Consider the following 27604-nt stretch of genomic DNA (forward strand, 5'->3'; position numbering starts at 1 on the left):
ACAGGGAGAGGCTGAGAGAGCTGAGCCTGTTTGGCTTGAAGAAGAGAAGGCTGAGAGAGGATCTTATCAATGTATATACTTATCTGAAGGTAGGGTGTCAAGAGGATGGGGCCAGACTCTTTTCAGTGGTGACCAGCATCAGGACAAGAAGCAACAGGCACAAAGTGAAAAACAGGGACTTCCAGCTGAATATGAGAAAACATTTCTATATAGTGAGCATGACAGAGCACTGGAACAGGTTGCCCAGAGAGGCTGTGGACTCTCCTTCTCTGGAGATATTCAAAGCCTGCCTGGATGTGATCCTGTCCAACACACTCTAGGTTGCTCTGCTTGGCAGAGCACAGCTCTCTCCAATCCTCAACTATTCTGAGATTCTGTAATCTCAACTCTTTCAGAACTTCAAAAAGGGGCTTCTCTCTTGCTGTAAATTATATTGTATGTTTTCTTGGAAGGATGAGATATTAGTTTCAGCAAAGAAAATGGTAATACATTGATTTCAGTAATGCAGCAAAATGTACACTAAGAGTACAGGATGTGTGCAAAGTGTATTTTCATGAAACATACTAATCATAGTCATTGTGAATGCAAATTTCCCAGGAGTTATAATCATGCAAAGTACTTACTATAAAGACATTCCTACTTTATTAATAAACTAGAGATCCCTGAACACAAGGGACAACAATTTTAAAGCCACTTTGATGCTTCAGCATACAACTTGAGTGGTAAATAATTGTTTTATTTAAAATACAAGGAAATCTCAAAATATTTGCATATAGGCTAGATCCTGCAAGTATTACGCAGTCACAAACACCTAGTGGACCATGGCCTGAGTACGTGAGTGAGAATATTTCTTTACTGCTTTGCCTACAAAAAAGAGTCTATTCATGATTTAAGATGCAATAATGCTTTGCGCTTTGGCCAAGTGGCACAACACAACTTTGTTGTAATACAGTCAGACTGCTTTACGTGTATGAATGAATTCCGTTTCACAACTCGTGAAATGCTGAACAAGAAGTACTGAATAATTTCATGGCTTGCCCAAAATCTCATAGGCAGACTGCAGCAGCACAGCAATTTGCTTTGCTTAGCTTGCAGACTTTCTACCTCAAGGCTATCCTTCCCTTACTGTACAATAATTTTCTCCATAGGAAAATATTTGTGGCTCACTTTTAAAAATAGTGTTGCAATAGTATTGTCTCATGGTAAAAATAGCTTATCTTTAATTCTATTCAAGGTACAGGCCTGCCAGCAAGAACCCTTCATTCCTGGAATTTGGAATTCCTATCATGAACTGTAAAATAGCTTCAATCAGGTACTTGCAGCTTCTGTGGTAACATTACACACTGAACAAGCAAACTTCTTCCTATTTGATTTGTGTCAGGTTTTCCTCCAACAGAAAAGTTCAAATTGAACAACAGACGTCAGAGTAGCTGTAAGAGCCAAATGACTCTAAAAGAACTGGAATAGCAAAATCTACAATGGGGTTGGTGAAGGAGGGAAGACCAAGCTATCACATCAACATACTAATTTCTGAAAACCTTGGCATTCTGAATGGTGTAACTATTTGGAAAAGGAATGATGCAAAATATAAAAACTTACAGTTTAAAGATCTTGACTCATCATCATTTTGTTCAAGGAACCAAACTTCAAACGTTGTGACGGAAGGCAAAATTACTTAAGCATACATCTCTATGGCTACTTTCAAGATCAAATAAATACACTACATGTGGTAGAAATATTGGAAGATATACATCAGGAAAGCATCTCACTTTCTCAAGTTTTTCTTCCTGAATAGCATTATTTTCCATTAATTATTTTCCCGCTCTTAAGCTTGTAGGGGGACGATCTTACTCCCGCCCTCCCTATATCTGTATAATTTATTCTTCCTCACGCAGCCAGAACAAGGAGGCCCAGCAGAGCCAAGCACACAACCATTAAGAGCAGCAAAGGCAGAAGGAACAGCAAAGCTGTTGAGTTAGAAGAAAGTGAGTATAATTAGATGCAAGTAAAAGTAACCACCCACACTGCCACATAAAAAAAAAAGGACAATCTTTATGTGGCCGTTTGCCAAACAGGTTCTTGCAAGATAATGATTTTTTAAGAAGAAAAGTTAGATCAATTGTACCATTGACCTAAATGAAGCAGGAGTATTAGCAACAATTGCCATCTAGCTAAAGGTTTTTTTTGTTTTTTTTTGTTGTTTTTTTTTTTTTTTAAATCGGGGAAGACTTAAGGCAGGCTTGGTCCTGCATAATATTACACAGGAGTCTGGAATAACACCCTCCAATGTGTATGTTAGTCCCACACTACTGCACATGGTGAATATCTGAACTTGGCAGCAATTGTGATTATATTATTACCCAGAGAGAGAGAAGTACTCTGTTGGGTTGAGGAAACCCAAGAACTGAAAAATTATTATTTTTGAAGTGCTGAGATTTGGACTAGACTTTTCATATAACCAGAAGCATCATAGGAAATTCAGTAAGGCAAAACTATCCAAACAAAGTGAAATAAGCAAAAATGAAGTTGACAGAACTTTCAAAAAGTAGACCAAAAAAATCAAAGCAAACCAAACAAGAAGCTCTAATCACTTACATCTGTTCAAGGCTCCAGAAATGGGCACTGTTCTTCTCTACTATTTTTATTCTACATTTTTCATTTGATTATGAGAACATAATATGTGCAAACTCAGCACATAGATTGTTGAGGTTTTATTAAACATGCTTTTAGAGTTAGTGTCATTCTTACTTTACAAAACTAATTCTTAAAAAAAAGCATGATATACAATAAAGTCTCAGTTAGCAGTTATCCGATATTTAGATTTTAAGTGACAACATGTGGCTGCTGTGGTGTGCAAGCAACTAGGAATATCAAAAATGCCAAGAACAATCAAATTTATAAGGTCCACTAGAGACTTTAAAGAACAAAAATGTACTCCTCCCCCTTTCCAAACGGAGTGGGTTTCAGTGTTTGGAAAACACTGAACACAGTGAGAACTCGGGTTGATTCACTTCACTGCTACGCACTTGTCACAAATAATGCATTGAATTCTGTTGGATATTTGTCTGCTAAACGTCTTTCATGACATACAAATGGAAATACCTCTGTACGCAAGTATAAGTTAAATATAAATACAGTAACAGATAAAGCGAAAGACTCACAGGTCCAGGAATCAGCATGAAAGTACCTGGGAATACAGACAGTTTCTACTGCTTAAGTTTCTTTTCTAGTTTCTTTTGCACATTTGATAGGTAGAGACGGTCAGTCCCATGCCCAATGGACTGAACTTTCCTCTGAATACATTTTGTGCCTGTTCACGGTGCACAAGCTTCCCAGTGAGAGACCTGATGCGTCTGGTGTGTTACATTCATACAAGGCTCTAAAAGTTTGATACTTCATATTTCACTCTGTTTCTCACTGGTTTTGTTCTTGATTAGGAATCAGAGAAGGTAAACAGTCCCTAAGGGTTTGGGAGGAATAGATTCTCCAGAAATGGACTTTTGATTTAGAGGAGGATGCCCACACTGTGCATTAAGGATCTCCATACAGCTGATGAGAGGAGGGAGGGAGAAGAATCAACTTTCTAAACCCGGTCTTCATCTTTATTGTGCTTCATATAAGCACAATATAAGTCTCCTTTCCTGACTGCTTAAAAAAAAAAAAAACTAACCAAACAAAAATGTTTCTTTTTCATTAAGAGAATAAAATGAATGAAGAAATAATTTCCCTCCCACATCCTTTCTTCAACTCCCTTGCCCATCCCAAAGAAAACAACTAGAATATCAGCCAAACCAAACAAAGGATTTACTTTCTCAACATAAATCACTTTTGCTCCTAATCATTCAAATCATAAAGGCCTACATGCTCTGGATAGCTCAAGTAACCACCTGTTTTGATATTATTTTTTAAGGAGTAGAAGCTTCCCAGACTCCGTTTCTATCATTTCAAATGATCCCAGAGGTTCAAAACTCTCAATAAACCATTTTACAAGAAAATAATGATGTCCAATGTCTAGTTATGTGGAAATCTCAAAACTCAGATATCTAACACTAACACACTAACTATTTGCTGCAGCCACAGCCACTTTTTTTTTTTTTTTTAAACACTATCTAGGTCATCAGTTCATGACTAGGGACAAAAGAAATCCATAGAGAATTTTGACTCAGTGAAGAGTTTTCAAATTCCTTTAAGTACACAGAATATTTGCAAAATAACAATTTTCTTCAATTTATTTTTATATTTAAAGTAGAAATAATTGTAAAATAAAGTTCAGTATAGAAAAATGCATGCTTGGTTCACGTTAAAGGTATATTTTGTATTATACAACAACAGTGAAACATCAAAGAGAAACCATAGTTACACATTTGATGCCCAACATTTTAAGCGGTGAGAATAAAAATAGAATAGCTGAAGCAATGTGCATCACTGATGCAAAGGAGCACTTCTGAAAGTTGTGAGAAAAGCAGACAGGATGGATACCCTTAGCTATGGGGATTTTTTTTTCTGACAATATGATCAGCAATAACATGGTTTAAAATGCCAGCCATTACATGATAGCCTTTTAACCTAACACTGAATTAAAATGAGTTTTAACTGCAGTAGTTTCACCTCGTTTGAATGCTGTCTCTAAATCTCATAACCTTGCACAGTAGGTTGCACTGCGATAGGGAATGCCTTTGGGGACAGAGGAGGTCAATTTTATCTTACAGGCAAAATCCTGTCTCTGTGACACCCAGCACAAGCCTACAGAACCTGCTAGCCATCCACAGGTGTTTGTTACTGGGCCACCCTTTAGCCCTGAATCATGATGCTCTTTCCCTTTTCACTAATTCCACTGGCCATCATTATCTTTTTTGAGATGTCTACTGAAAAGGCACAATGCTTTGATTATTCTCTACTAATGCCCAGTTTCCAAGGGACTGGTTTATTAGCCCTTGCCTCTAGATTCTTCAGTGTGGATTCTTATAAAACATGTTCCACTCAGTGTTAACCAATGTATCATTTGCCTTGTCCTATGTGTTATTCAACATCATGCCATACAAGGTTCAGGATTAATAATTACTCGTTTAAACCATTTAGAACAATTTCTGGAATGAAATATGACTCAGGCACTTTAGACTAACTGGCTAACCATCTTGCCATTTTCTTGCAGCAAACACTTCACACTAATGGAGAAAGCAGCTTGTCCCCCAGAGAAGTATTTGGGACACTTGACTGTAAGAGCTACTGAGAAGGAAGGGAACGTCCACGATGGTGTTTTCAGGCCATTTGCTTTGGCTTGGCATGTGAGGACCTCCAGCCAATGCAAGCTCTTTTTGCCCTTACCCTCAGCACAACAGAAGCTGTGTGGCCGTATTAGTACAATACCGTGCCTGAGTGATCTAGCCTGTCTCTCAGCAGGGCTTATTAGCTCAGGCTCGGCGCCACATTAACTGCTGCCATATGGCTTCTGGTCGATTCAAAGAGTGAGCTGAATGAGCTCACATCTGCCTAACAAAGTCTGCACAGCTATGCTTTTACAAATGGCAAACCTGCAAAAAGCTGTGAGGAGAGAATCTTGCGATAGGCTAGAATTTTCAAACCCTGTTTACTTCTGTGCTTGCAGAAATACAAGCTTTCACTATTAACGGCTGGGTTATTAACAGGTCAGGGTTGGAAACTACTTGTGAACACATCAGAGATGAAGAGTTTCAAGGTCTAAGTCTGAAATAAGATGGAATACCATAAGCCTCTAGGCAGCAAGAAAAGGAACGAATACAAAAATATATTATTTTTCTGTATTTTTTCTTCTTTCTTTTTTAGAAAGTCATTCATCCTTGAATGGTACTCAGGCTACTAGAATTGGTCAGATTTTTACAGTCTTCCAAGAAGAGTTGGGTCATCTGCAGAAGGCAATGTTTTAGGACTCTACCAGAAAAACACACAGAACACACAAAATGTGACAAATACTAGTCATAAAGATTATTGTACCACTGAAAAGAGCCCAGATAGCTCTGTGATAATAAATTCATTAAAAAATAAAAAATAAAAATAAAAAAAAAGACTTGGGAAGTAAGACACCATTAAATGTCTTTGTCTTCACAAGGGAAGAATGTTAATACAGATGTAGAAACTCCAAGGGTTTAGACACAGTAGGGGAGAGAGAAGACGTGCAGAGAGAATAGAGGATGAAGACAAGAAAGTTGTCCAGACAAAAATGCAAGAGGACAACAGAATTACACATGTCAGGGTTACGACAGAAAACAAGAAAGACTATCCAGAAGATACATTTTGGATGACTAGTGAGTGTTAAAGAAACCAAAGAGCAGAGAGAATCCAACAAGAGCAACAGGGATCCTGAAACAGAGCTTTAAGCATGAATACAGAAAAACAATTGTCACATTCTGGAAAAATTAAGAGCAAGAAACAGCAGGATTTAGAAACATTCTCAGCATCCTCTGGGATAGCTATGGGGTTCCAAATTCTTTTTCACAATCTTTCGTCTTTTTTCCCCTTTGGGTGCCAAGTTAAGTCACAGCAGCTCCAACTGTGTTACCAGTGGAAGCAATATTAATAGCAGAAGAAATATAAATCATTAACAAAAACTACTCTTGATCCTTGAGGAAACCACCATTGTAGGGATCAGCAGAAGAAGGAAAAAGAGAAGCAGAGTGGAAGCCAACCCTCTCTTGAAGTAAGAAAAAGAAACAGAATGAAGAGAAAGGACTGGAAAGAAAGGAAATTGCTGGGAGGCAACAAATACATAGTGGAATCAGTAGAAAAATACACTTCTCTTTCTAATCCTCCTGGGGCATATAGGAAATTGCTGCCTGCCCTTTAATCTGCCCCCCAAAAGAAAAACAATTAAAATGAAATAAAACACTTAACTGTATTTTCTTGCTGCCACCCCCCTCACACACACATCGTTCTGTGTGCTGTGTACCCAGGCCATGATCTCTCATACTGTTCTCCACAGGATAGACTATGTTAACTACAAGTAAGCATTACATCTTCTCCAGAAATATGCATTCCTTTGCTGTGTATTTAAGATACGTAATTTGGGGAGGCTAAGATATTAAAACATTCAAGATTAAGAAATTAATGAAAGAGAGCAGAAAAAAAAAAAAAAAGAGAGAGAGAAAAGGGGAAAAAAAGAAATTAGGATAAACATCTTGAATTAATTCAGAGTAGCACCATAACAGTATGATTTGTGTCAGGAACAAAGCTGTTTTAAAGGGTTAAGGTTCCTGCACAGCACACAGCAACAAATTCGATCAGGTTTTGTTTCCTTTTTCTTGATTCACTTCCCCTCTGCAATTTTTCCCACTGCAATTTATCTTTGGAAGGAAAGGCCCCTTTGGATAAATGAAGAATTAATTTCTACTTTTTCCACTGTTCCCTCCAATACAAACAATACTTTCTCTTTTGCGTTTTAAATGATATGCATAATAATTTCTTCCATTTCTTTCTTCTTCCTTTTTATGACTGAGATCATACTGGGATCACCTGTCTTGTTTTAAACTTGTCAAAGCACAATGAGGCTGTGAATGGTCTCAACCAACAAAGATGAACCAAGCTTTTTTCAATAATTCATTTACAAAATAAATAAATAAAAAATTAATGGGGTAAATGCATAAACTATCTTCCTGTGGTTGGTATCTTTACAGAGGTTTCTTGTCACGTCAGATCAGAGACCTCATTTTTACCTTTTGGAGAAAAGCATTTTCTAGACTCACTTGTGTAAAAATAGCATTGTGCAAGAGAATAAATACTTGGTATTTAAGATGTACTATTTAAGGGACAGGATAAGAAACAGTAATCAAGAATTCAAGTTACAACTTATCTAAAATAAGAATGTAAGTCATTCAAAACTGTTGCTGTCACAAGACAGCCACACACAAAAGGAATGAAAACCTGTATGCATTATTCATCCTGTAACTTTGATCTTAAAAGCTAAGAATCTTGAACAAGGAAAGATAAATGGCTTCACGAGGTTTTTCTTTTAAAAATCAGATGAAAATGATTCAGGATAAATGATAGATAAGAGTTAATGCGAAAGAGGGGGAAATTGCAATCACAGAGCTGCATCAAAGTTTCAATGCAAAAGCTTTGCTTTTTGTATTCAGTTGCAAAGGATTTCTTTTTGAGGTACCAGCATCCTTTTTCATGTATATGTAAAAAGATTTTAGCTATTAAAATTTAATTTCCAGTACACATAGCTCCGTTCTCCCACCATCCTTCAAGATGTGGGCAATTAGGAAGCTTTCTGAAGTATGGGCTACTGCTGGTCATGGGGCAGGTACAGCAGAAGCTGTGAGGCTCTGAACTCCAATCCTGGCTCAAACATCAACTTGCTCTAGAGCTCATGTAAGATGTATACACTCTTACACTGGGAAAGTACTGATAATTACAGACACTCTCTGCATTGTGATTTTTTGAGATTTAGTTCATTAAGCAGACATTGCCTATAACATATGAGACATATTGAGACAGAGATCCAAAAGTGCATGGAGGTTCCCCAGTCTAATAGGAGATACAAAAACTCCTCTTTGAATGCTTTGCACTCCGCAGAGTCTGTAATTATTGCCAGTTTTTGCCTAAAGATATGCTCAAAGGCCCCACCATCTCGGTTAGATTACTGATGTCAGCATTTTATACCCAGGCAGTTGCCTTCAGATTCTCAAAGATGACGGATCAGCAGCAAAGTTCCTTAAGGGAGGCTCTGAGCAAATCAAATGCAGGCAGGCAACACCACATTTATAACAAATCATAGCACACCACCCATTTACATAAGCAGCAAAGTCAAAGGGAGAGTGCCTTTACATTACAGTGTAGAGCAGGAGGCTTTGCTTATCTGACATCCAAATTTTTACCTCAGCATAAGCAGTTAGCATTAATCAGATGTCAAAGTGGGGCTAGACACTAGGTGGGAGAAAAAGGCTAGGTAAATACAAGGGCAGGTTGGGAGGAAATAGATGGAGAATGAGGAAAGAATTTCATTTCAGTGGCATGTGGTAGGAAGGCAGTGGGAACACCATTTGAAAGGCAGTGGAAGGTTTTGGGGTACAACAGGAAGAAGGCTGAAAAGGGAATGGAGGCACACTAGGGGTACTCACAGGCTTACAAGCAACCATTATTCACTGCAGTATCTGTGAGCGCCCAAGTAAGTCATTGCTTACGGCCACTGATGCTCCTGCCAACTCTATTTAGACAAAACACAGTGGGAAAGACCAAACCCTGTGATTAGAACAGTCAGCAGAAACTACAAGACTGACTCCACTTCCTCCTTAACCTGAGGCAATGCAAACTCAGAGCTTTCAGCTCCAAGCGCTTGAAACACGTGGCAATGTACTAATGAAACTGGGCTGCCATGCAAAGAAGATGGCTAGACTGCTGGGGCTGGGAGTGTGCCTGTTCCTGGTGAGGACACCTAGAAGCCAGGAGCCCTGGTCTAAATCCTCGCTCTAAGGAATTCAGTATGAATTTGATCTAGCAAGACAACAACTCCATATGCATGAACAATAAGTAAGGGCTGGAAGCAGATTGAGGAAGTTCCCCACCCCGGTGAGTTCCCTTCTCCATGATTTGTAGTCCTGACCTTGCATTTTCTCTCTCCACAGTGTCTCAGCTCCAACACAAGAGCTGCACAGCCTCTCCTAGTACAGATGGAATACCTTAACATTGGAAAAACACATTTTGTTTTTAAACTGTTCACAGTGAGAAACGAGAGGCATTCACTGGACTGCACTGAAGCACTCTTTTTAGGCTATACATGTATATTATAGCGGGGATTCTTGATTCCACAGTGATCCCCAGAGAGAAATTAAGTTGATGAGCACAGAATCTCACTAGTTCTGCTCTGGCCTCATGATAATTGTTTTTCAATTGAACAAATTAAGTTAAAGATAAGCATTTGCTTCCCATGCTAGACTGTCATTCTTGTTTCACTCACAATATATAGAAAGGGATTAGCCACATCAAGCATTTTCTTTCATACCATGCTGTAAAGGACACACACAAAAACAATCAAGTTTAGCTACAATGCACTGAGAAAACTGTTTATATACAGCATATTCAAGAGCAAAGAAAAAAACATGTTTTAGTGATGACTCTTCAACAGATTCAACCCGTGGACATGTGTACAATGAACAGCCTGTACTGAGCCTGACTTGAGGTAAAATTGAGCAGTACTGGGAGAGCTGTGCTCAGAGAGAATGTCTGTTTCTATAATCCACCACAGATAGCTGTGTCCAGACCCTTACTTTTATTTCATATGTGTTCCACTCACTACTGCTTATAACCTGAAAGACATAAATTTATTTCTTTTCAAAGTACATTTATTTGCCCTACAAATGGACCAATATATGCAAAGAGCACTTTGATTTTTATTATCTCTCCTACATAAACATATCAATTTCCTTAACCCTACTGGGACAAAATAATATTTTCTTTTTATTGCATTCCAAAGGAAGTAGTGCCTGAACTTGAATCTTACTTAACTACTATTTATCTAAATCTCTTGCTTCAAAATCTCTGTCGGGAATGAAGCTACCACCTCTGTTTCTCCAGCACCCTTAATACTTGATCTTGTAAAAAACAGTTCTGCTGACTCAAAGATCAATATTGCCATTGCAGATGAGAAAGACAGTTTCCATATATCAAAAATAAGGTTGCCTCATGGACATAGTGTGTATTTTTGAAGAAACTAAAGATATGATTCAGAAAAGAGGTGTCAAACATCATTCTCTATACCTAAAAAAGTGTAATCTTAATGCTTATTTTAAAACCCTTTTCAGGAAAAAAAAAAATCTTTTCTTTAGGATTTTTTTAGGAATTAAATCAACTGGAAATGCTTTAAAAGTGGAGTCATGACAAGTATTCTCATTAGTTGTATGCCCACTGGTATTACCTATATATTGAGCACCAACATATACATTTTGGCATTTCCTGATCTAGTAATTTCACAGCTTGAAAAGAGGAAGGTAATGCATGCAAGTCATATTACCTGAAAGTTAGTCTCACTGATATCAGTAAGAATTTTAGCATCATTTTTAATAAATGTTGGCATTAACTTTAAATATATGTAATTAAATTAAAAAATATTTTTAAAAAGGCAGATTTCATACAAAAATTAAGTCTATTGATGTCTATTGTGTTTTATTGGCATAAAAGCCAACAATTTCATTCTTATTTCAGCTATTGTACTGCTTTAATTCTTTATGTTTCTGTTTTTAAATACAAATGGAAATAATCCAAAGGAGATATGTAAACAAAATTGAACAATTCTAAGTCAGGTTTCAAAATCAGTATTTTTTGCCCATCTGTCCTTTGGCACATTCTTTATTCCAGGTCTCAGTCTCTTCGTGTCTCCCAGCCACTAGCAAGATAATACAGATGGTTACTGCAAAGTTGTCTGAGATGTACATCTGAATGCATATTTATCCACTTGGCAAGATCCTGCTACAGCTGTAAGTCAATGCAAATCTGCATTACAATGTAGCTTCAGTCTCCTGCCTGTGTGAGAAAGCAGCCATGACATTCCTGGCGCTGTATAAGACTGTGCGAGGCAAATATGACATAAAATGATGCAGTTGATTTAGCTATCTCAGCACTGTTAATTCGCACTTCTGAACACAAACACTCATTTCAGCACGTGAAACACATATATCTACAGATACATCAAAACTCATTCTCAGTTGTTTGTTTTTGGAAGCAGAAACTAATAATACAACCTAACTTTACTCAATATAATGGTGAAAGAATACGAGGTAGGTGAGTATTTTATGTGATAAACAGAAAAGAAAACCAAAATGAGGATCTTTATTCCATCATAAGCACAGTTTTAATAAATACGAGTGGTGTTGCAAATCAATGACTATTGCTTTTGTTCTGGGTATGTATTTTTCTGGCAGCTGGGAGAAGAGCAGTTTTAATGTATAACAAAGGAAATGTACTGAATAAGTTATACGTGAAATTCTTTCAAGAGACTACAGCAATATAAAATGCAAGTATAGAAAGCACTTCCTGAAGAAAAAATAGCATTGGAATCTTCCCCTTACGTCAGGTCAATTGACTTGTCACAGTGGGAAGGAAATTTTAAAAGGAAATTGCAAGTTCTTCTTAAGTATGATTGGAGGAATTGTGTTAATAGCCAGCAATCAGTATAGGTTCTAAAGGGCACTTAAAAATTTAAATGTATGCATATGCCAGAAGTACACAATGACAGAGCTTTGTCTTGTTTGTAAAAAGCATGTGAAACAACAGGCAATTTAAATCTCCAGCATCAGAGGTAATTTTTAACTTAGGTTGCCGACATTTAAGTGTTCTTCCATTAAAAATCTCCCTCATTTCATCATTTGATTGAGGTATATAAATATGTATATGATCTTGTTTTACATTAATAATCCTCAAAGTAACAACAGGATAATACATGGTATGTTCTTTAGATGATACATATTGTTACCATATGGAAAGATGTTCTGGTTCACCATGCTGCCAGCATACAACTGATTTCTGAACTCCACTTTTCCTTACTCTTTCTTCAAGCCATTAGGCTCAATAACTTATTGTTTTACATATCAAAAATTAAGAGTGATAGTTTTGTGATTTGAGATTTTTTTTTACATACTACTGAATAACTGTGCACTGTATTCAGCAAGCTACAGCTACAAGTGAAAATAACAACACCTCTAATAGGAAAACAGCTTAATTTGAGATTATAGGGTAAACTATTATCTCTCTAAAGAAATATTCCAAATGTTTTCTTATCCTTTGTACCACAATGCACAACTTTTCTGCACAGATTCCTTCCCAAAGAATTACAAAAGAAAGTCTCACCTAGACTACCAGCAGTTTCTCCTTCCAACTAAAGGAGACAGATACAGTTGCAGGAATTTGTAAGTGGATAAAAGGGAAGAAAATTATAGGAGAGTGACAATGAATTTCATTTTCACAAGTTTGTAATTCCCCTAAGGAAGAGAAGAACACAAGTTTTGCATGGTCCTCTTTAACAAACAAATGCATAGCTTATAATGAAGCAGTACGCGACTAGAGAATGCATTCCAAGCTAAGTGCAAACTAACCTTGCCTTTGAGGCAAGGAATAGACAGAACCCAGAAAGTCCATCATGATTGGATGTCCACATGCTCAAGAGACTAATAATTTAGCATTTACAAGTTTTTCAAACAACTCTCTTTTATACTTACTGTAATTCTCTCATCTTTGTCATCCAGAGGGGTCCCATCCTTTTTCCATGATATAGTGGGTTCTGGGTGACCTCTTGGGGGCTGACACTCCATCACAGCAGGTTCGCCTACGGCTACCATTACATCTGATGGATTCTGTCTGAAGTCATCACGTAGAACTGAAAGAATGAAGAAGATGAAGTCAAAAACTACCCAGCAATACACCAACAGGACAGCAAAGTGTTTTATTTTGACTTCTAATGGTTCCTGCTGTCATTTTTATTTATATTAATGAACAGCATAGCTCATGAATTTTATTTGGCATCTGAGGATGGTTTCTAGTACTTCCACACTGTAACACAGAAAACCCACATGTAACTAACACTGTGGACATGAAAGGCTGACACAGACATAGGACTATCTACAGGAAACAGCTGCCTCATTTGTTCCTGACATAGCTCTGCCTCACATGTAAGCACAGGTTCCTATCACAGTTGAAGAATGCAAAGTATCTTCTGTTCAGTTGGAAAGTTACTTGGGTATAAACACGATAGAAATTACTTTATGCTCCTCTTTTTCTAAGACATAAAGTCAACCTGCCAGTAACTCAAAAGTTTATGGCTGAAGATTGGCCACTGGCCATATGAATTGCACCTTGAGTTTATGGCAAAGATTATATGGCAAAAATACCTGAACTTTGTAGTTACTTTCAAGTTCTAGATGACACTAAGTGGACAAACATTTCTGCAGCCTTAGCTAAGCTAGTCTTTGCAATTTGGCTTCTGTTGTTTTCAGGGATTTTTTTTTCCCTGATCCCTGGGAGTCATCACTTATTTTGGTATGTACTTATTTTGGTGTGTACAGGACCACATCCTTCATTTGGAAGAAGTCAATTTTATTTAATAACTTTTCACATAAGGAAACTTTTTTTTTTGGTCTTCATTACTAGAATTTGTTCTTTATCATCATTTGGCCAAGCCTAGGCCTAGACAACTCCAGCTCCATCTGCTAATCTGCTATGAATTTTATCAATATCTGTGTGAATATATTTCTTTTTATAGGACGGGAGACATCATACCATGCTCAGCAGACCACTGCATCAGGACTCAGTTTAACAGAATAATGGCATTCCTAAGTCTTGCCAAGCAAGTGTCATTGGGTTTAATCTAAAAATAAATAACTCAAATGATAATATAACATTATAGACCTCTCCACTGTGGTTACTCCACCCACACTGAACAAAGGATATTGTAACAGAGTAGTACACTACAACCAAAGGACGCTTAGGATTTTGACAAAGCTATCAGTCATTCTTGCTACTTGCACCAATCTTGTGTTGACACTGATTGGTGCCAAGAATCCATAGTAAAAAAACCACATATCATACATATCAAAAATACGACTGCAGACATAGTGGCACACATTACAAAAGAGTGGTTTGGTTGTTAATGCTGTTTGAAAGCTAACTATGACTTGTTAGATATTAAGAAATGTTGGTGTGCTACAGATTGGCACTGTCACCAAACTGTTGCTCTCTGATAGGTCTCTCATGCTGTTCAGACCTTTTAAAATGTTCTGAGGGTAAATGGGTCATCTAACATGGGACAGGGGAAATACCTTTCTCACGCCTTCCTATACAGCAATGCTGTATAATCTAACATGAAGTGGGGGAGCACAAAGGATTTACACTTCTTCGACTGTTTGGGGGGATTATTGGCAAATAATGCTGTCAATGAGTATTACTGTTTTCTATTTTTTCCCCAAATAGGTTTACCTTACATTCTGACACCCTACAATTCAGTGGCTACAATGACAGGCTTAGCTTGATTCATCAAAGGTATACCTTAATTCATCAATATAGACTGTTATACCTCTTTTCTACATACAGGATATAATTTCTGGAAGCACCAAAGAATGTTTGTATACCACGAGGACTGAAGTATGTTGCAGATACTACCAGACATCATCTGAAGTTACTAATTCCCTTCCATACCGAACCACTCATGTTTCAAATGCTTCAATTAAAATATTAAATTAAAATATTAAATTAAACATTCTGAATGCCTTGGAATCAGGAGATACTGCACTGCAAGAGATAGTCAGTCAGGGATAAAAACAGCTCTAACAATTTAACAATGGAAAATAGTACAAGAGAGTGTTAGGATTTAATGAAGAAATTATTGAATTATTCTGGTTGGAAGGAACCTCCATGCTGTTGAACAAACATTACCTTGTCTCAAACAGATCTAGTCTAGAAGCTTCATTTCAAACAAACAAAAAACCAAAGCACCCAAAACAAAACAACAAATAAACCTATAATGTTTGGTGTGCAAAAAAAAAATGAAAAAGCATGTTCCATAGCAAAACATCTCTCTCTATAAAAAGCAAATAACATGGGTATTTTCCTTCTATGGACTAGGGAAAACTGATGACATTTTCATCATCAACAACAACAACAAAAATCCAGGTTACACCTATATGAAATATGTTTTCAGAAATGAGAACTATGTCACTTTCAGTTTTTCAGAAAAGTATGTCAAAACACCTATCCTTTAGCTTCCCTTCTGCTTTCAACAGAACTGTATTAAGTTTAACCTGTATTCCTCTTAGAGTTTTCTTACTACATTCCCGTAAATATTAATGCAACAGATTTGGAAACATCAAATTATTTTGTTTCTGGAAGCACTAAAATTCTACTCACGCAAACTGAAAATCTTTTACATACATATTCAGCTTATACTGAATATGGCATTAATAACCAGATGCAACTTATTGTGTTCCTAGGCAGCTAGCCCTCAAGCTACCCAGATACAGTAAATTGTGTGGCAAAAGTAGACTGGGCTGACACTGCTGAAGATTTTTTTTTTTTTTTTAAGTTTAATGGAGGCTTTTTCTGGCTTGGATCCACTGGTCATATTATTACTTCCTTTTTCACATTCACAAACTAAGGAACATAAAAGCAATAGAAATTGAAGTTGAACCAAGTTACTTTAAAAAAGTATATATCCAGTTTCCAGTGCCAACACCATATGGAAGTACAGGGGAGATTCTTTACGAAGAGTAAGAAGCCTCTTATTATTGCTGAAGACTTTAACACTTGGATACATCTAACAGATATATAAGTGCCTTTACATTAAAAAAAAAAAAAAAGTGAAGGGAAATGATCTTAACATGCCACAGAGCTTTTCAAGTCTCAAAAAAAAAACCTCAAATCTAAGACGAAAGTCTATCAGATAGGTAGCACCTCAGATGGCTTTTAGCACCTTTCAAGCAACAAAGAAGTCCAATACTTGCATAATAAAAACAAATTGCTAAAATGCTAAGAAAATGCTAAGAAAATGGTAAGAAAATGCAATCTATTAGAGATCACTCCACAGACAGTTGTTATTTAATTGCTTGATTGTGCAGCTGTAAAGTAGATATTTACCTTTTGTTTTTTTTTTTTGGTTTGCTTTTGGTTTTGTCTCAGGCCCTGACAGTTTGGAAAAAAAAAAAAAAAAAGTTTCTCATGTTCTTCAGAGTCAAGGTCACTGTAAATTGAGATTACATTTCCTCTTGAAGATATATTTGAACTGTGCTTGGTAATCCAGTACGGTATGTGCTTTCAGTCACCAAAGGGTCAAATTTCACCACACTTTTTTTTTTTTTCTTTCTCTTCATATATGCAGTTGGAATGAAAACAGATAAATTGAGAGTATTTTTTCTTCGTATTGAATATGTAATCTTCATATATAAAAATCTCCATTTCTGACATACTGTGGTTAAAGTTTTCTAATATTTTACTCAATTTTCTCCAAAATACAGAAAATCATGATCATAGTTATTGCTGTTGCACAGCTAAGACAATACAATGCACCTTGCACAACTAAACAACTTGGTGATGTTGCTGTGTGAACTCTCAATTCCCACGCTTGGGCAGAAAGCACTTTTTTGCTGTGCTTGCTGAATTAATCAGGCTGAAGAGAAACTTTGGTAACTCCACCTAAAAGTCAACGACTCTTACGGCTATTTAAAACCTTGCACTGTTCAATCAATAAAGCAATTACACTTACCCCAGAGAATCCTTCCCAGAGCAGAAAGGAAATAGCAATCACTTGAGGATAAGTTTTTATTGACAAGCAACATAAGTAGAGACAGTATTTTTTGTGTAAACCATAAACAGTGCTTGTCAAAATGCAGCACCCAGTGTTTTTTTCCTCATTTTTTATGCTGGCTACAGTGAAAAAGAGTAGCCAGTCACTACTGGGTGAAATTACATGATGTCTTCAATGATGTTACATGATAGCTTCAATGATATAAAAAATCATTCAAAGGTGTCATAATTAGGAATGGAAACAGTGTTCATGCAATGAAATAGGAGCATAGATTTTTTTTTTTTTTAATTTACAGACACATGACATTTACACTACTACTAGCTAATACCTACACAATCAGCAACACAACAGTCCCAAACCATGCTGTCGACCCCCATATAGTTTTTATACATGTAGTGCTAGTTACTTGATATGTTGGTCATCAGGCACACATGGGCAACACAAGAAGAAGAGTTGTGTGTTGGTTGGTTTCCCTAAACACCATGGGTACGTGCACTCTTGTCTTGCAATGGGCCAGTCAGAAGCATGCCCCTGTATGTAACCATGACTTGATCTGCTGAGTGCAACCCATATGACATGTCTGAAGGTAATTGCCTGAAGGCAATTGAAGGCAATTTTTTTCAATGTACACACTGTAGGTGTTTAAGAAAGACTATTGTTAAATTTTTATCATTAAATATGATAAATAAATTAAATATGTTTTATTTAATTTAATTTTTTATTTTTATCATTAAATATGATAAATTAAATATGTTTTAAGACAACAAAGAAAAACACAACAAAACACAAGAAAAATAAACCAACCAGAATGCTCTAGTTAATAAATGGAAAGAATGCATTTCTAAGGAATGTACTCATTCCCATTGCATATTACAGATAGCGTGCCTATCATTTAAGAAACTGAGATAAGAAAATCTGAAAATTTTTATTATAGGTCTATTCTAGTCAGACTGGCTAGACACTTCATATACCAAATCAACTCACAGCAATGCATTCAAATGTATTAAGCATTCCTAATCAACCAAGTCACTACAGCCATGGTCACCTGATAAAGAGAGGAAGAGAGGGAAATGAAGGTGTTTGGGGCACAGCTTCATGATCAAATTAAGGGAATCTCAATCTATTCTAATTCTACAAGAGATTGCCCAGATGTGCTTCCTGCTAACTCTCCTGCATTGTCACTGCCAAACCATGCAAGGCTGGCTGCTGGACAAGTGAGCAGGGATGAGTGAGCCAATGCATCTCACCAACAAAATAGAAAAGACCCCAGCAATTGCCCCTTTCTCAGCTTGAAGATCATTTAAACGTTTCCTTGTATTGTAGCATGTGCCTCAAAAATGGGGAAAAAAAAAGAAAACGAAAGTGAAATAAAGAGAAGCAATCATTCCTTGTATTGCTTTAGAAAACAACCAGACCTCAGCTAATGAGCAAGTTTCCTCACAGCAAACAAAAATGTGCTAACAACAAGCTACATGCTAACATGGAGCAATGCAACCCCAATAGCCCACTGCCCTGCCTTCCAGCTAATTTCACTTAAAAAACAAACAAAACAACAAGCAAGCATGTAATATATATATATATATATTTAAATACATATATATATATTTAAATACATACATTTCTATTATTTTAATTCCTGCAAGTCTATAACAAGTATTTCAATGTTTCCCTTTTTGCCCCGACAAAACAACATATTGCAAAGAAAGTTTCTGTCTAATAATTAATCTAACTAATAAAATGAGGTGCACAACAAAAATTAACACTTTCTATAAGATGCTGTAAGGTTAGGAAAATGTACTGGACTCAGGAAGTTAAATATTTATTCTAATCCCATGAACCAGTAATCAAAGAGAAACTAATTATTTTTTTAAGTCAGGATTGAGCTGTTGTTCAAAACCAGAACAGTTCCTGTAATTTCAGAGCAGCAATGATCCCTTTTCCCCGCTACCTATGGAATTCTAACTTGCTGAGACACAGCAGACAGCATTTTTGGCATTCAAATAGATTGTAAGACACTTTTGTCAGTTGGAACAGTGCTTCAAAGCAGGTGCCTAACAGCATTAGCCTGAACTATAGTACCTTTTAAAAAGACTTTGCTGGCATGAAATTTATACCAATGACAGAATATCATTTTTGTTATTGGTGGCACACATATATTAAAGTGTTATGGCACCTAATTAACTTCAAAAAAAAAAATAAAAACTGCACATGCTCAGATTTAAGACAATATATGTGCTACCAAAATGTATTTTACATACCCTATTAAATTATTAAAGAATGTTATCTGGTCTGACAAAAAAACTTGATCATTTATAAGTTAGAAATATTCTTTTTTTGAAGAGGATGCCCTAGAAGTTTCCATGCAGTTATGTAAAGTCATAGCAAAAACTAGTACCCTGGGGGAAGGAAAAAAAAAAAAAGAGAGAGAGAGAGATCGTAGCACAGTCATTAAAACAGAACAGAAGGAGCCTAGCTATAAATAGTTAGAAATGACTATTATGATCATCTAACAAGATCACTCACATAAACAGACAATAATTTTATGCAGTGACTGAGTCCAGCAATATGGTATTGAATGTTTCAAAAAGCATCTACACTTTTAAGGAGCCTCTGACAGGTAGGAGTCATTTCCTTTAGAAACCTGGCTGGTTACTTTCATCATTTTCCGTACCCGTCTGATTCCTACCTTGAAGCATTTTGACCTCAGCCATTGGATCTTGTTACACCTTTGTCACTTGGACTAAAGAGCCTTCTGACGGCAAGAAGATAGCAATCAGGTCAGTATCTAGATCTCTCATCTTCTTTAAGCCTCCTCTGAACTTCCAAACTGCCGAGGTAGGGCACCTGACAGTCTCTCTCCCAGGCAGCCAGCCCTTCCCACGACACAGGACTTCCCTGATGACAGCTGAAGAATTCTCACTGAATAGGTTTCCAGATACAAGAGACTGCTCACACTGAAGAGACTGATCGTAAGTGATGATCGTCACTTAACATTATGACAGCACTGATCGATTTTGAATCTTCTGCCATACATCTATGACAACAGATTCAAGGTACTGTACTCATACAGGGTTGTCCTGCTTTGCTTTCAGCTCTGTCCTTTAGCAAACCTTGCTCCCTCAAAGCCTGAAGAAACAAAAGAACTTTAAAATCCAGTGTGTTTTTTTTCTTCTTTCTTAGTATTCAAATGTATTTGTACCCATCAGTGTTGATACCCTTGTCCTAAATCTTTCTCATGGAGATAACACAGCATCTACGTATATTTCAGGATCTCCTTTTCAAGCTCTAAAGAGCAAAGTTAAAAGGAAACAACCACACATGCACACACACACTAAGCAAAAACCTACTTTTTTTTTTCTACTCTACTACCATTGAGATCAAATTTAAATAGGTCCAACAGCTGGTTCATAAACACTTCCTCCACAATGTCATCATAGAAGGAACTGTAGGGTTAATGAACAAAAGAACATATTTTAAAAGACCTTCAAGCAATGTTGAACAAATTCTAGATCTGACATTTATTATTATGCACTTTCTCTCTCTCTCTTTTTTTTTTTTTTAATATATTCTCAAATGCTCTGTTTTTAAGCTTTAAATTACAACATTTTTAAGACTTCGGTAGACATTATAAGTGGTCTTTCTGTATGCCTGTTATTTTCTTGAATAACAGTAGATTTTGAATACTGAATGGTGTATTTTTCATATGTTGTATGATTAAAGTTCATTTATTCACTATTTTTGTGTTCAGGTGACAGGGAAAAGAATGGTAATAGGTCTTGTAGTGCTGCTCACTTTGGAAACACAGCTACAAAGAATTATTGTATAAAACAACAGCTGATATATCAAATACTATTAACACATGAACTAAGGTAATAAAGTACTTGTGCTAATAAAAGTTTGTTAATACTTTACTAAATCAAAATAATCAGAATTGGCTGCTCTCCTCAAACCTGACATCAATTGTACCTAACACAGAACCCTCCTGCTTTGATCTGTAACACAATCAAACGGCAGTGAGCCTCTTTGGTGTATAAGAGAATTATAGGATTTGCAAATTTAAGCAAGATTTTTAAAATAACTGCTAATTTTTTTAACCTCAAATTTAAAGCACATTAAATATAAACAAGTTTCAAAAGAATGGTCAAAGTCAAAATTAAAAAAAAAAAATCCTTTAAAGAGATTCAGAAGCATTTCAAAATGGAGATATCCAAAATCATTATCACTTAAATGTTTTGTGTTTATGTTTAAAACTGAGCTGTTTTCCTTTAAAATACCTAAAAGTTTTATTTCAGCTCTCAGTAAAACAGGAAATGCAGTCTTGTACCTATGAGCTAGATCATTTTGTGCAATCTAAATCTCACAATGAGCGCTACCAGTAATTCAAATTTTATTGGGAAGAACTATGAGTACTAAAGAACAGTATTATTAAATTGAATAAATGAAAATAAATTAATGAATAAATTAAAGAGTGAATGGTACACATGAAATGCTTTCAATAATTAAGAAGAAAAGTTGAGTACTTTCATTCCTACTGCCTAAAGAGTAAAACAGAGTTTCAAGCAATGGGAAACTGACTATTTTTCATTGAACATGCAACCAAATATCTACTTTACTGAATCTGCTACCACATTATGCTATAACAATCTTAACAGATTAAAGGCATCAGTGAGTGGTATTAAGTTCCTGAAAGCACACTTTAAAAAATGTTAGAGACTTTAGTATTACCTTCATTATTACTGCCTAGCTGATGATACCAGAGCACAGGTGGTCAACACAAGCAAAAAACGCAGTATTGTTTTAGCACTAATTAACAGAACCAAGACCGAGTCCAAAACAAGTTGAAACATTTAAATAAAGGCCTTAGATGTATGAAAGAACAACTGCCTCTCCTGACTTGAAATTAGATCACACTTTTAAAATGTTAACAAAATGTACTGTCTCAATTACGGTAACCTTTAAGGTGTTTTAAAATGCATGCTCTCCAAAGGGTAACTTTTTTTTTTTTTCCCCAGAACCTCCAAATTGGTATCTTAATATCTACTGAAGGTTAACAGTCACCTTCTCCAGAAAAAATGTCATTCCCTACTACATTCAGCAAGATAGTTAGCAGATATAACTCCTGCATGCCGATAATCCATTAATGCAGAAAAAGGTACAGAGTGCTGTACCAACCAGATCACATCTTTTAAAAGTTGCTGGTGACAAATACAGCAGTGAATGAAGCAATATGCTACATTGCAAAAATAATTAAATGTTGAGGCATTTGGTAACAAACATACCAAATGCAGATAGAAATGTTAAACCAATTTTTTTTTTTCCTCCACTCAGTCATTAAGAAACTTACCATTGTCAATAGAAAGAAATACATGCTTAAAGAAGCATGTTCCAAAGAAGACTTCTGGAACACCCACTGGATGAAAGTTACACACGATTACTAAAAAAAAAATGTTATAGAAACCTCTCAATCAGTCTGTTTATTTCACTAGTTGAAGACTTGGACTTTAAGTATTGCCAGGAATCTTACTGGGCAAGATAGCTGTCATCCTGTACCACTATTTCCATATGTGAAAGAGTAAGTGAACTAGATGATGAATTGGGAATCAATTAAATGGCCAAATCTGAGAATTCATATAAACAGTACCTTTAACTCCTGTGAGAAGTGTAACTGACAGCACAGGAGAACACGCTGTAACACTTGGGAATCCTAATTAAACCCTGAAGTATCTGTGTGCCTCAGGCATGCAGCTTTGAGAGTACCCGTCAGGCTGATCGAAAATTGAAAATACATCAGGAAAATTGACCTAATTATTAACTTAATTGACTGCGTACAAAATACGGTCCCTCTCAAGATCTGCATCTTACGATCTAGGAGAAGTCATTTACTATCTTTAATTTAGAATTTACCTTTTGGAAGACTAGATTAATTTGCACAGATTGCAGAGATAATTCCCCTTCTTTTGTCCTAATTCATTACAGTTATTTTATTTATTCTTATTATTTTATTGTACATTCCATTGTAAAGTTTTTCAGTTATTTGAATCACATTCATTACAGACAGTATTTTTACCGTGACTAACACAGCAGATTTCCAAACTCATGGACATAAAACCAATGTGTTCCAGACAGTTCATATAAGAACTGTGTCTTTGGGAGATCACAGATTAGATTTCCCTAGGCAAAGAAAGATTTACATTTTTAAATCCAAGGATTTGGGTGTGTTCTGTTCATAAAGCTTTCTTTCTATACATTCCAACTCAAGGTCCCAACGTCCAGTTTGAAATGAACTGTTAAAGCTGCTCCAGCTTTCCCCCAAAACAGATTACAATAGAAAATAAGAATTAAAAGGCTGTAGTGAGCCTCCTTGTTCTTGTTTTGGTCCTGCAAGCATAGAGACATAACTGAAATAACAAGAAACCAAAGGACCAAACCATAAGAGAGAAAAGGTCACCAAAAAGAGAGAAGACGTCACCAAAAGGCCAGCATCTTTCTTTACAAACCTTATTCCAAACGGTAGAATGATTTTCCATTGCAAGAAAGATGGTATGAATCGACCCAAAAGTGCCAGTGTCTTGTCACTTAGGACACGAGGGAGAAAAATAAAGTAGTGAATAGCGGTAGCAAAAACGGAAGCAAACAGCCAGTCTTCAACGAGAGCTTAAAGATCTGATATATGGCACTGGCCAATTGAGCCAGATTGCAATTGATTGAAAAGCTGTTGTGGTCACAGCTACATTGGTTTGAGATTTGAAAAACTGACTCTTCCCATGGTTCCTAAGCTGGAAAATCCTTCACCAGGCAAAACCTGAAGGAACCGATTTGTCTTCAGTTGCACTGTTGAAAGGGGAGATACAACTATTCCACAGACTTGCCAATGGAACAACTGCAGCACTGTTTCTGTCACAGGCATGACCTACATGTCATATTCTTATACCATTACGTATAATCATCCTTACACTCTGAAGAAGACAAAGACTTATCAGAGGAGATGTTTTTTATACGAAATAAAGATTCACAAGCCAGGATAACCATGTTTATACAGCATTCACAGCCCTAAATTTGCATATGCACAATGATACATACTGTCATGCTAAGGTCCTGCCTCAGGACAACAATTTTAGCTATGTCCTGACCATGTTGTAACTGTATGGCTACAATCAAAGTTCTTTGAAAGGACCCTATTTTCATTAAAAAATCCCATTATGCTGTTCAAGTGGTTGAAAAATGTGACATTTTTATAGCAGAGAAGATACACTAGCATTATCATTACCACACTCAAAAAGCTAAGTTGCTTCCCTTGTAATATTCTGGAAAATGATATTCCACAGTTATGTCTGAGGTCAAGCCTGAAATACCCCTTGGAAGGTACAACAAACAGACCCTTTGTATGGTTGAGTGGCTAATTCTGAACAACAATGGAGGTAAGAACAGTATGCAGGATTTGTTGTCACCAAACTACTGCAGAACTTCAAAAATTGCTGAACTACTACACTATTAGTGCACAATTTTATTCTGTTGAAGGGAACCATTAACCAGAGCTCCCATCTCTTCTCACCTCTCTGGACTGATGCACAACAGAATATACCCTTAGTTAGGGAGTAGATTTTTCATTCATTATACATTATTCTGTATGTCCAAATGCATGAATGTCATTCTTATGGCAATGTTATCTTGATATACCTTCTAAAACATTTAAACTGACAACAGATAGCCACAGTAAGAGCTGGTAAACTTTTTCAAAGTGACATTTATGCCCAATATCATATATTTTTCAAAATTCTGTTTTCTTAATTTTACTGGTTTTAGAAAATATTCCAGGAAAACACCTCAGGGAAAATTGGCAGACAGCCTTATACAGAAGTCACAGAGAAATATCGTCTTCATCTAATTCAATTAACTGCTTTGAAACAGATAGAAAAAAAATGATTATTCTATTTCAGACATTCTAAGATATGAATAATACTGCTTTCTTATTATAAAGAAACATGGCTTAATAGCACACACTCAACATTTTTATTGTTCAAAATCTGAAAAATCTCTAGATGACTTAAAACAATAGTTCTTCATTTAGGCAAAGATCTGAAGGCTCCAAATTCTGTAAAATTCTACCTAAAGCTTTACAACAAATAGGCCAAGTTTACAACAACGGAAAATGGTTTTGTAAACAGATGGACAATACCAAGCCTCCTAAGCTGGAACTCTGAACTGCAGCTCTTGGAGATTTATATACTATAGTAAATGGCAAAATACAATAAAATCATGCAGAAAAGTACTTCTGCATTTGGACTCCTATTCTGGCTTCAGTCCCTATGAGATAGTCAAAGGCAACATGCCAATTGATCAATATGTTAGCATTTAATGTGCAATAAATGCTACTGAGCAAAAATCAGAGAAATACTGCCTGTACGCAGAGTATGCCTTATTGCTGGCAGGAATGAGTGCATGAAGTTTTGGATCACCCCATGTGGTAAAACAGCCAGAAATCTGATTTTGAATTAACAAAAGGAAACTGAGGGTGATGCTCAGCATGAACACAAATGCACATAAAGACAGCCAGATTTCATTACTGAAGATTTTAATTTTGATTAAACACTTCCTTTTATATTGGGTCACGTTCATTGTTTTCATCTCTATGTTTTCATTAATATTTTAATAGACACAGAACATTAAGTTGCGTAACTTCAGTGTTGTGGCTGAAGATAACATCTTTAATAACAGCTACTAAAGGGAAACTGGCATGCATTGCTATCCAGCCTGGTAATGCTGCAAGGCACAATGGGCTGGTGTGGACTTCACAGCCTGCAATACAATGCATCTGCACTTGCTGACATGTAGAAGTAAAGTGGATGATCGTGACACTTGCTTAGTCTGTTTGAAATAGGAACTTATAAATGCATTCAAGGCAAAACATAATGATGTGATGGAAATGGCTATGAAAGCCTAGAACAATCAAGGCAGTGAGTGCACTAGGTGGAAACCTTAATCTCACCTTTGTTTTAAATGCTGTGAGAAAATGCAATACATTGCAACTCCTTAAAAAATGTCTCAGGAAACAAACTGTGGTAAAGAAACACTAATGTATTTCTTTTGTTACTAATCATCTCTCTTTTTTTTTTTCTTCCCTGTTGTATCCATTTCTAACTCCTAATGATGAAACTTGTCAAAATTCAAAATTCTTGATCACAGATGAGGTGAGGTACAATTAGCAGAAGTGCGTACGCTTGATTGCCCCTGCCATTACAAACCTGAACTGTGGGATGCCATGATAAACTCTGCAAAGACCTATCAACTTTGTTAATTCATTTCCTACCAGTCCAAAGCAGCCTCTATGGGATAATTTCCTGGTAAACCACAAGACTCCATTTAAGTTTCCATTACAAATTTTTATAGAAAAAAAAAAAAAAGGAGGAAAAGCAAATGTGATATGGTGTGACTGGTGAACTCTCAACGCAATTAAATTTTCAAGTCAGTAGAGTGGACTGGTTCTTTTTTGTATGTCTAAGCACAAAAAGTACAATATGCATGCTAAGCTTGAGAAGCATTGATACTCTGTATTATCAATAGATGCATAAAAATAGAATTCATACATTTTTAAGGACCTTTTTAAAAAGCAAATACATTGGGACTAATTTTGGTAAACAGGATGCTGAAACCAGTGAAGAGAAAAAGCTTTCAAGATAAAAGCTATTGCTATTCTAGCAATTCACTCAGTAACAACTGAAGAAGAAAAAAAAAAAGAAAAAAACTAAATGCATTAAAAAAAAAAAACACCAACACACACACACAAAAACAAAACAAAACAAAAAAAACACTATTTGGATTGCCAAAATCTTTACACTTGTTTTTCTGTTATACTGAAAGAATACATTACATTACAGGATTTTATTTATTTATTTATTTATTTTAAATAAAAGCCTCCAGCTGGTTTGGTGCTGCTTCCTTGCTTCCTTGCATTGTTAGACACTTCAGAACTTACTGGTGAATGGCACCATGGAGGTTATTTACTGCTGCTCATTACTATCAATGACATTAGTGAACAGTAACATTGCCCTCAGCAGTCTCCAATCAATAAGAGCTCCTACCTCATCTAGTTAGTTAGTGCACAGGAGCTGTATCAGGCACCTCAGAGCTGCAGTTAATTTGCTAGGTTTCCAGTCTTCATATCTATGTGTGCCTCTATGAAATATATGTAAGGTATAATAAAAGCAAAAACTTAAACTTAAGTCCAGATTCTCTTGCATTCTTCAGTTTGCTTTTTAACAGAGCACAAATCAAATTCAAAAGCATAGAAGTTCCTCTATGGATGTATTTAAATCAGTACCTGAGTTTGGGAACTGTGAAGGAAATCTC

General features: G+C 36.2%; 1 protein-coding gene across 5 annotated transcripts in view; it reads right to left on the reverse strand.

The window, feature by feature from the left end:
- Positions 1 to 27604, reverse strand: part of ROBO1 (roundabout guidance receptor 1) — a 541331-nt gene that overhangs the window by 108585 nt on the left and 405142 nt on the right. For all 5 annotated transcript variants that reach the window (XM_068691128.1, XM_068691142.1, XM_068691134.1 and 2 more), the window contains one exon: positions 13185 to 13342. In XM_068691128.1, coding sequence (XP_068547229.1) covers positions 13185 to 13342 — 158 coding nt within the window. The remainder of the gene's footprint in view (positions 1 to 13184; positions 13343 to 27604) is intronic.

Source organism: Anas acuta, chromosome 1 (genome assembly GCF_963932015.1).
Source record: "Anas acuta chromosome 1, bAnaAcu1.1, whole genome shotgun sequence".
Lineage (NCBI taxonomy): Eukaryota > Metazoa > Chordata > Aves > Anseriformes > Anatidae > Anas > Anas acuta.